Raw genomic sequence first — 11,409 nt, 5'->3', positions numbered from 1 at the left:
CGAGAGGTGACGCTGCTGCCGGACTGACCATGGCTCGGTGACCTTGGCCATCGCGAAGACCAGGGGCTTGTGGTCGACAAAGGCCATGAACGAATGGCCCTCGAGCAGATGGCGGAAGTGCCGGACCGCCAGGTGGAGCCCGAGCAACTCGCAGTCGAAGGTGTTGTACCGGCGTTCGTGCGGGCGAAGCTGCCGGCTGAAAAACGCCAGCGGTTGCCAAGCGCCACGCACCCATTGCTCGTGCACCGCGCCCACCGCGTAGTCTGACGCGTCGGTGGTGAGGGCGATCGGTGCATCGAGCGCCGGGTGCGCGAGCATGGTATCGTTAGCCAAGGCGAGCTTTGCGCCCGCGAATGCAGCGTCCATCTGCTCGGTCCAAACAACGTCACCTTTGTCCGGCTTCCCCTGGAGGGCCTCGTGCAGGGGGCGCAGGAGCTGGGCGACGCGGGGCAGGAAACGGTGGTAAAGGTTCAGCATGCCCAGGAACTCCTGGAGCCCCCTGATCGTGCGGGGGCACGGAAACCCCTTGACCGCCTCCACCTTTGCTGGTAAGGGGGTGGCCCCGTGCCTGGTGACACGGTGCCCCAAAAAGTCGATTTCGGCGACGCCGAACCGGCACTTGGCGGGGTTTACGATCAGGCCATGCTGGCCCAGGCATTCGAAGAGCGTGCGGAGGTGGCGGAGGTGCTCTTCGCGGGACGCGCTTGCGACGAGGATGTCGTTCAGGTTGACGTAAACGCAATCCAAGTCGCGCAAGACGCTGTCCATCAACCGTTGGAACGCCTGAGCCGCATTCTTCAACCCGAAGGGCATCCGAAGAAACTCGAAGAGGCCGAATGGTGTAATGACGGCCATCTTTGGTATGTTCTCCGGCCTGACGGGGACCTGGTGGTATCCGCGGATGAGGTCCACCTTAGAAAAGATGGACATTTTCGCCAACCAGGCGGAAAAGTCCTGAATGTGAGGGACCGGGTAGCGGTCGGGGGTGGTGGCATCGTTGAGGCGGCGGTAGTCTCCGCACGGCCGCCATCCCCCACCGGGCTTCGGCACGATGTGCAGTGGCGACGCCCAAGCGCTCTTGGAGCGCCGTACGATGCCCAGCCGCTCCAGCGTAGCGAACTCCACCTTCGCCACCGCGAGCCTCATCGGCTCGAGGCGGCGTGCCCGGGCGTAGACCGGTGGCCCGACGGTGGGGATGTGATGTTCCACCACGTGCTTGACGGCCACCGCCAAGAAGGTGGGCCGCGTGAGGGCCGGGAAGCTGGCGAGGAGGCGGGTGAACTCGTCTGCTGCCGGAAGCGTACAGACCAACCTCGCCAGGACCGAAGCGCTCAGCAAGCCGCTTGGCGAGCCGCTCGGTGAGCCGCTCAGGGAGCTGCCCAACGAACTGCTCAGCGCGCAAGCAAGCGAGCTGAACGTTTCGGCCTGGACGAGGCGTCTGTTCTTCACGTCCACCAACAACCCATTTGCACATAGGAAGTCCGCACCGAGCAATGCCATGGGCATGCTGGCGGTTACGAACGTCCATTGAAAGCGTTGCCCTCCAAACCACAGGGAGAGGCAGCGCTTCCCGAATGTGCGTATGGGTGTACCGTTGGCTGCAAGCAACGCGGGGCCCCGGCCCGCGTTTCGCTTGTCAGACGTGGAGGCGGGGATAACGCTCACCTGTGCGCCTGTGTCGCAGAGGAAGCGACGCCCGGACAAGGTGTCCGTGACAAAAAGGAGGCTGCCAGAAAGGCCGACGCTCAAACCCGCTACCGAGCGCCGGCCTGGGAGTTTCCCGACTTGCCAAACGAGCACGGCGGGCAACAATTCCTAGCCTTGTGGCCAAACCTGGCGTGGAAACGGCACCAGGTTGGCGGCGGAGGCGGAGGCCGCGGCTTTCGCGGTGGTGGTGGGCGGGGCGTGGCGGCGTCCACGAGGTGTGCATCGGCATCAGCCTCGGGATCCATGAGGTGTGTGTGCATCAGCATCAGCCTCGGGATCCGCGACGGCCGCACCGACTCTCGCCCGCGTGTCACAAGCCGCGAAAAACTTGTCGGCCTCGAAGGCCAGAGCGCGGGGTTCCTTTATTTTGGAACCGGCCAACGTGAGGCGTACCTGTGCCGGTAGCTGGCGTAGAAAGAGCGCCCGGAATAAAAAATCCGGGGCTTTGTCACCCAGCAGCGAAAGCATGTAGTCCATCCGGACCGATGGTCGTAGTTCGGGAAGGTCCAGGAGGCGGTCGGCCCGCTCGCACTCCGTGAGGCCGAACGTGGCGATGAGGAGACGCTTGAGCGCCTCGTACCTGTGGTCGGACGGTGGGTTCCGCAGGATGGACACGACTCGGGTGGCTGTGCCGGGCCCGAGGGCGGCGATGACGTGGTAATAACACGTCTCATCTGCCGTTACGCCTCGAAGTTGGAACTGTGCCTCGGCCTGCACGAACCATACTTCGGCCTGAGCTTCCCAAAACTCAGGGAGCTTCACCGCTACCGCGTTGTTGGCCATGGCGCGTTCTGTGGTCAGCGACGGCTGAACCAAAAGGGGTCACCAATGTGGCGTGGTGCTACGCACGCAACTTGTTTGCCAATGAAGGTAAGCCACAACGAGTAGGGTCAAAAGAGTCTTTATTCAATAGCTCAAACTGTAGCACTGAAACACTCGGGCCTCGGGCTGCGCGCCCCGTGTATATCCCGAGGCCACGCCTACCCCTCGGGCGTGGCCGACACCCTCTTGGTGCGCGGAATGATGTCACCGCGCCAGCGAGCCATCGTGTCAGCCACAATATAGAGAAGCGATCCCATATAAAGGGAGGGGAGCATTGCCCTTCCCTTGCTACAGAGAAGCGATCCCATATAAAGGGAGGGGAGCTTTGCCCTTCCCTTGATACAGAGAAGCGATCCCATATAAAGGGAGGGGAGCTTTGCCCTTCCCTTGATAGAGAGAAGCGATCCCATATAAAGGGAGGGGAGGTTTGCCCTTCCCTTGCTTGATCGAGTTGTCTGGCACTGCGTTGTCTGCTTTGTCTATCAGGGAAGAGTTCAAATTGTCTCGAATCACATTGCAACATCAAACATCATCACGTGACGATCGTAATCACCACATGTTTTTGGGATTGAGGTGATTGCTCGATGTATTAAAGGTGTTTTCGCCCAAACCAAATACATCTTCGGTTTTGTAGCTTGTAATGTATTTTATGTCTGAAGATGTGATGAGTTTCATAATTTTATTATTAGAAAGTAAATTTTCAGAGTAAACACGTTTTACACATTAGGGAGTATAACCGAGTAAACTAAACTTGATTGGGCTTTTCCATTTGACCTTCTCTGTTTCGTTTGTTTTAAACATTTATTTGATTGAATCTCTTGTGAAATAAAATAGAGAAGGAGAATCCAAAAGAGGAAGATTATTTTGTTTTCATCGATGAACAGGGTGAAACTGTGACGTTATTTCTTTATTTCGTTATTAATATTATATATTAATTAATTTTAATTATTATATTTATATATATATACATATACACCATATTTTTGTTTCTTTCATTTTTGAAAATCACATTACTTATTCTGTCATTAATGGTTCAAGAACTGTGATTTGAAGTGTAATAATTTTGTTTTACGTCTTCGTTTGTAATCTGTTGTATTTCATATCCCAAGTCTTGATTGTTTGGGGCGTTTTACGGTTAGAAACATCATAAGAGAGTTTATGTGATATGTTTCAGTTTCGCGAGTTTAACTTGCACCAATAAATGCATTTCGGAACTCATTACAAAAAGTAGCGAGAACCTGACGAGGTGTGAAGAATTGCGACAGCGATGGCGGCGCGCGGGAAACGGCGAACTGGACACGTGAGTAACGAGGCCAAGGTTCACCGCACAGCCATGTTTGTATTCCAGCAACACACAGCACGTGCACCTCGCACACTCACAGCAAGTACACCACGCACACCAGCAGCACGTGCACCCCGCGCACCACCAGCAAGTACACCCTGCGCACCCACATCACGTGCACCCCGCGCACCCACATCACGTGCTTCCCGTGCATCCCGTGCACCAACAGCCCACGCACCCTCAGCAAGTACACCCCGTGCACCCCGCACACTCCCAGCTAGTAGTAGTACACCCCACGCACCACCAACATGTTCACCCCGAGCACCCACAGCCCATGCATCCTGTGTAACATCAGCACGTGCATTCCATGTACTACCAGCACGTGCACCCTGCGCACCCCCAGCAAGTACACCCCGCGAACCCACAGCACATGCATCCCGCGCATCCCCCAGCAAGTACACCCTGCACATCCACAGCACGTGCACCCCGAGCATCCACAGCAAGTACACTCCGCACACCCACAGCACATGCACTCCGCACACCCACAGCACATGTACTCCGCACACCCACAGCACATGCACCCCGCACATCCCCAGCAAGTACACCCCACTCACCCACAGCACGTACACCCCGTGCACCCCCAGCACGTACACCCCGCACATCCACAGCACATGCATCCCGCACACTCCAAGCAAGTACACCCCGAGCACCCACAGCAAGTACACCCCACGCACCACCAGCATGTGCACCCCGCACACCACCAGCATGTGCACCCCGCACACCACCAGCACGTGCACCCCACGCACCCCCAGCAAGTACACCCCGCGCAACCCCAGCAAGTACACCCCACGCACCCACAGCAAGTACAACCCTTGGGGAACACCCAAGCACCAAGTACACCTCACCTCAATCAATGAAATCATATCTCACCTCAATGAATGAAAGCATCCCTCACCTCAATGAATGAAAGCATCCCTCACCTCAATCAATGAAAGCATACCTCACCTCAACCAATGAAAGCACACCTCACCTCAATCAATGAAAGCATACCTCACCTCAATCAATGAAAGCATACCTCACCTCAATTAATGAAAGCATACCTCACCTCAATGAATGAATGCATACCTCACCTCAATGAATGAAAGCATACCTCACCTCAATGAATGAAAGCATTCCTCACCTCAATCAATGAAAGCACACCTCACCTCAGTCAATGAAAGCATACCTCACCTCAATGAATGAAAGCATACCTCACCTCAATCAATGAAAGCATACCTCACCTCAATGAATGAAAGCATACCTCACCTCAATGAATGAAAGCATACCTCACCTCAATGAATGAAAGCATCCCTCACCTCAATGAATGAAAGCATACCTCACCGCAATCAATGAAAGCATACCTCAACTCAATGAATGAAAGCATACCTGACCTCAAACAATGAAAGCATCCCTCACCTTAATCAATGAAAGCATACCTTACCTCAATGAATGAAAGCATACCTCACCGCAATCAATGAAAGCATCCCTCACCTTAATGAATGAAAACATACCTCACCTCAATGAATGAAAGCACACCTCACCTCAGTCAATGAAAGCATACCTCACCACAATCAATGAAAGCATCCCTCACCTTAATGAATGAAAGCATACCTCACCTCAATCAATGAAAGCATACCTCACCTCGATCAATGAAAGCATACCTCACCTCAATGAATGAAAGCATACCTCAACTCAATCAATGAAAGCATACCTCACCTCAATGAATGAAAGCATCCCTCACCGCAATCAATGAAAGCATACCTCACCTCAATGAATGAAAGCATCCCTCACCGCAGTCAATGAAAGCATACCTCACCTCAATGAATGAAAGCATCCCTCACCGCAATCAATGAAAGCATCCCTCACCTCAATGAATGAAAGCATCCCTCACCTCAATGAATGAAAGCATTCCTGACCTCAAACAATGAAAGCATACCTCACCTCTATCAATGAAAGCATCCCTCACCTTAATCAATGAAAGCATACCTCACCTCAATGAATGAAAGCATTCCTGACCTCAATCAATGAAAGCATACCTCACCTCATTCAATGAAAGCATACCTCACCTCAATCAATGAAAGCATACCTCACCTCATTCAATGAAAGCATACCTCACCTCAATCAATGAAAGCATACCTCACCTCAATAAATGAAAGCATACCTCACCTTAATCAATGAAAGCATACCTCACCTCAATCAATGAAAGCATACCTCACCTCAATCAATGAAAGCATACCTCACCTTAATGAAAGCATACCTCACCTTAATCAATGAAAGCATACCTCACCTCAATCAATGAAAGCATACCTCACCTCAATCAATGAAAGCATACCTCACCTTAATCAATGAAAGCATACCTCACCTCAATCAATGAAAGCATACCTCACCTCAATCAATGAAAGCATACCTCACCTTAATCAATGAAAGCATACCTCACCTCAATCAATGAAAGCATCCCTCACCTCAATCAATGAAAGCATACCTCACCTCAATCAATGAAAGCATACCTCACCTCAATCAATGAAAGCATACCTCACCTCAATCAATGAAAGCATACCTCACCTTAATCAATGAAAGCATACCTCACCTTAATCAATGAAAGCATACCTCACCTTCATCAATGAAAGCATACCTCACCTTAATGAAAGCATACCTCACCTCAATCAATGAAAGCATACCTCACCTCAATCAATGAAAGCATACCTCACCTCAATCAATGAAAGCATACCTCACCTCAATCAATGAAAGCATCCCTCACCTCAATCAATGAAAGCATCCCTCACCTTAATCAATGAAAGCATACCTCACCTCAATCAATGAAAACATACCTCACCTCAATCAATGAAAGGATAACTCACCTTAATCAATGAAAGCATACCTCACCTCAATCAATGAAAGCATCCCTCACCTCAATCAATGAAAGCATACCTCACCTCAATCAATGAAAGCATACCTCACCTCAATCAATGAAAGCATCCCTCACCTCAATCAATGAAAGCATCCCTCACCTCAATCAATGAAAGCATACCTCACCTCAATCAATGAAAGCATACCTCACCTTAATCAATGAAAGCATCCCTCACCTCAATCAATGAAAGCATACCTCACCTCAATCAATGAAAGCATCCCTCACCTCAATCAATGAAAGCATCCCTCACCTCAATCAATGAAAGCATACCTCACCTCAATCAATGAAAGCATCCCTCACCTCAATCAATGAAAGCATCTCTCACCTCAATCAATGAAAGCATACCTCACCTCAATCAATGAAAGCATACCTCACCTCAATCAATGAAAGTATACCTCACCTCAATCAATGAAAGCATCCCTCACCTCAATCAATGAAAGCATCCCTCACCTTAATCAATGAAAGCATCCCTCACCTCAATCAATGAAAGCATCCCTCACCTCAATCAATGAAAGCATCCCTCACCTCAATCAATGAAAGCATACCTCACCTCAATCAATGAAAGCATCCCTCACCTCAATCAATGAAAGCATCCCTCACCTCAATCAATGAAAGCATCCCTCACCTCAATCAATGAAAGCATCCCTCACCTCAATCAATGAAAGCATCCCTCACCTTAATCAATGAAAGCATACCTCACCTCAATCAATGAAAGCATCCCTCACCTCAATCAATGAAAGCATCCCTCACCTCAATCAATGAAAGCATCCCTCACCTCAATCAATGAAAGCATCCCTCACCTTAATCAATGAAAGCATCCCTCACCGATCAATGAAAGAATCCCTCACCTCAATCAATGAAAGCATACCTCACCTCAATCAATGAAAGCATCCCTCACCTCAATCAATGAAAGCATCCCTCACCTCAATCAATGAAAGCATCCCTCACCTCAATCAATGAAAGCATCCCTCACCTTAATCAATGAAAGCATCCCTCACCTCGATCAATGAAAGCATCCCTCACCTCAATCAATGAAAGCACACGCCATCTTGAATGGCGCTCGGTAGAGCATACCTCCGCCAGGTTGATCAGTTTACGTTGTGTCTTCCACTGAAAGGCGACATCTGGATTCGGAAGTGAACCAAAAATTGAATCACTTCGGCCTTCCCTTGCACCCAACCTCTCCACCAAGTTTTGTCCGAAATCAGTCCATAATCTTTTGACATATTCTGCTCACAGATAGACAAACAAACAAACAGACAGACAGACAGGGGTGAAAACATAACCTCCCCCCACCTCCTGGCGGAGATTATGAACATTCTGTTGATTTGATATTCTTGTCAATTGAGTCAGTTTATCCATTTCCTCAAATGCATGTGAATTAATGGGATAGATTCGCGTTAACTTTATGGATAAATTGGAGCTGCATGACACTCTGATTGGCGAAACCTCCCTCTTCCTCGACTTGATGAATCTTGGTGTTCCATTTGTTGATGTATATTATTCACAACTACATAGCTGGTGTTACATCTTCATAGTCTTTAAAACAATGGGTTGCCATTATACTCAGAAAGTTTGCTCTTTCTATATGTCGTTATTTCATCCTTTGTGCATTTCTGGTTTTCCAGGGTGGGGAACCAATTACTACTCACCAGAAGCGTGTCCGGGCTGATGAGAACAGAGATGGTGAAACTCTGCTGAATGTAAGATTCACACCCAGTGGTGCATCCATCATTCCATTGTCCAACCATGCATCACTCAACAAGACATTCTTACCCAAACACTGATCAGTGATCACCCAACCACCAATGAGTTATTCCCTTCCCACACTCCCACAATACGTGTTATTCCCATTTTATGAACCCACCCTCATCAGCCACCTGCCCAGCCACTCTTGCCATCCAGCCGCTCTCTCCATCCAGCCGCTCTCTCCATCCAGCCGCTCTCTCCATCCAGCCGCTCTCTCCATCCAGCCGCTCTCTCCATCCAGCCGCTCTCTCCATCCAGCCGCTCTCTCCATCCAGCCGCTCTCTCCATCCAGCCACTCTCTCCCTCCAGCCACTCTTGCCATCCACCTGAGCCACTCCCTCCATCCAGCCACTCCCTCCATCCAGCCGCTCTCTCCATCCAGTCGCTCTCTCCATCCAGCCGCTCTCTCCATCCAGCCGCTCTCTCCATCCAGCCGCTCATCTCCATGATCTTTCTTGGGAAAACCACATTTCCAAGCTGGCCTCCAAAGCCAGTCGCCCAACTGGGCATCCTCCGTCGTGCGAACTCCTTCCTTGGCACACCTGAGCTCCTCACCACATACAAGGCTTTCATCCGCAGCTCAATGGAATACTGCTCTCCCCTCTGGGCTGGTGCTCCTGCCTCACACCTAGCTCGTCTTCACGCTGTTGAAACCAAAGCGTTCTGAATCATTGGAATCTCCCGCGATGACGCTATCTCCGAGGGCCTTTCACTCACTCACCGCAGGCAGGTTGGTGGTCTTTCCGTCTTCTACCGACTCCTCTCCGGCCTTGCTCCCCCAGCTCTCTCTGGGCTCTGTCCCCCAAATATTCCTACAGGTCGCACAAGATCTGCCTGCAACCCTCTTATGGTTAAACTGCCAAAATCAAGACTCTCTGCTCACCTTCACTCCTTCATTCCTCTTTTCTCCCGCCTCTGGAACAAACTCCCTCACTCTCTTCAATCCTACTCCTCCCTCCAGGTCTTTAAAACAGCTGTTCACCACCATCTCTTATCTTCCCCCATCCAAAACCTTGATCTTTTCTACCCCCGCTAATTTCACCCCAAATCCACTTTTTTGAGGTGACTTTTGTCTTGTTTCCTGGAAGTCCTTGGTGTCCTTGCGTTTTATACCTATCCTGCCTCCCCCCAGGCCCTCTCCCTCCCACACATCTCCCGATGTCCCTGCTCTCAAATGTTGTGTTTGTGTGCTTCCTCCCCTTCTGTCCCCATCTTGTCGACTGCTCCCCTTTTTATATACTTTGTTTGCTTGTTTGTTTGATTTGTTTCTTTGATAAATGTTAGCTCTTTCACGAGCCTCGACTCTATAGAAAAAAAGAAGAAAAAAAAGCCACTCTCTCCCTCCAGCCACTCTTGCCATCGAGCCACTCTCTCCCTCCAGCCACTCTTGCCATCGAGCCACTCTCGCCATCCAGCCACTCTCTCCATCCAGCCACTCTCTCCATCCAGCCACTTTCGGCTTCCACCCACACAGCCACTCTCGGCATCCACCCACACAGCCACTCTCGGCATCCACCCACACAGCCACTCTCGGCTTCCACCCACACAGCCACTCTCGGCATCCACCCACACAGCCACTCTCGGCATCCACCCACCCAGCCACTCTTGCCATCCAACCACCCAGCCACTCTCGCCATCCAACCACCCAGCCACTCTCGCCATCCAACCACCCAGCCACTCTCGCCATCCAACCACCTAGCCACTCTCGCCATCCAACCACCCAGCCACTCTAGCCATCCAACCACCCAGCCACTCTAGCCATCCAACCACCCAGCCACTCTCGCCATCCAACCACCCAGCCACTCTCGCCATCCAACCAACCAGCCACTCTCGCCATCCAACCACCCAGCCACTCTCGCCATCCAACCACCCAGCAACCCTCGGCATCCACCCACCCAGCCACTCTCGGCATCCACCCACCCAGCCACTCTTGGCTTCCACCCACCCAGCCACTCTCGGCATCCACCCACCCAGCCACTCTTGCCATCCAACCACCCAGCCACTCTCGCCATCCAACCACCCAGCCACTCTCGCCATCCAACCACCTAGCCACTCTCGCCATCCAACCACCCAGCCACTCTAGCCATCCAACCACCCAGCCACTCTCGCCATCCAACCACCCAGCCACTCTCGCCATCCAACCAACCAGCCACTCTCGCCATCCAACCACCCAGCCACTCTCGCCATCCAACCACCCAGCAACTCTCGGCATCCACCCACCCAGCCACTCTCGGCATCCACCCACCCAGCCACTCTTGGCTTCCACCCACCCAGCCACTCTCGGCATCCACCCACCCAGCCACTCTCGGCATCCACCCACCCAGCCACTCTCAGCATCCACCCACCCAGCCACTCTCGGCATCCACCCACCCAGCCACTCTCGGCATCCCCCCACCCAGCCACTCTCGGCATCCACCCACCCAGCCACTCTCGGCATCCACCCACCCAGCCACTCTCGGCATCCACCCACCCAGCCACTCTCGGCATCCACCCACCCAGCCACTCTGGGCATCCACCCACCCAGCCACTCTCTGCATCCACCCACCCAGCCACTCTCGGCATCCACCCACCCAGCCACTCTCGGCATCCACCCACCCAGCCACTCTCGGCATCCACCCACCCAGCCACTCTCGGCATCCACCCACCCAGCCACTCTCGGCATCCACCCACCCAGCCACTCTCGGCATCCACCCACCCAGCCACTCTCGGCATCCACCCACCCAGCCACCCTTGGCATCCACCCACCCACCCAGCCACCCTCGGCATCCACCCACCCAGCCACTCTCGGCATCCACCCACCCAGCCACTCTCGGCATCCACCCACCCAGCCACTCTCGGCATCCACCCACCCAGCCACTCTCGGCATCCACCCACCCAGCCACTCTCGGCATCCACCCACCCA

The 11,409-nt window shown here is 52.5% G+C and overlaps 1 protein-coding gene across 2 annotated transcripts in view; it reads left to right on the top strand.

Moving 5' to 3' along the window:
• The first annotated feature begins 3,573 nt into the window (after positions 1 to 3,573).
• HPF1 (histone PARylation factor 1) overlaps positions 3,574 to 11,409 on the top strand; it is a 110,182-nt gene continuing 102,346 nt past the window's right edge. The window contains exons 1-2 of one of the 2 annotated variants that reach the window (XM_078774440.1): positions 3,574 to 3,829; positions 8,387 to 8,461. In XM_078774440.1, the coding sequence (XP_078630566.1) occupies positions 3,797 to 3,829; positions 8,387 to 8,461 (108 nt within the window). In that variant the 5' untranslated portion in view covers positions 3,574 to 3,796. The remainder of the gene's footprint in view (positions 3,830 to 8,386; positions 8,462 to 11,409) is intronic. The other variant, XM_078774503.1, reaches the window with a different exon arrangement.

This window comes from Myxine glutinosa, chromosome 1 (genome assembly GCF_964187855.1).
Source record: "Myxine glutinosa chromosome 1, kmMyxGlut1.1, whole genome shotgun sequence".
NCBI lineage: Eukaryota > Metazoa > Chordata > Myxini > Myxiniformes > Myxinidae > Myxine > Myxine glutinosa.
Note: the sequence above shows the minus strand (reverse complement) of the source record. Positions and strands in the feature narration are given on the sequence as shown.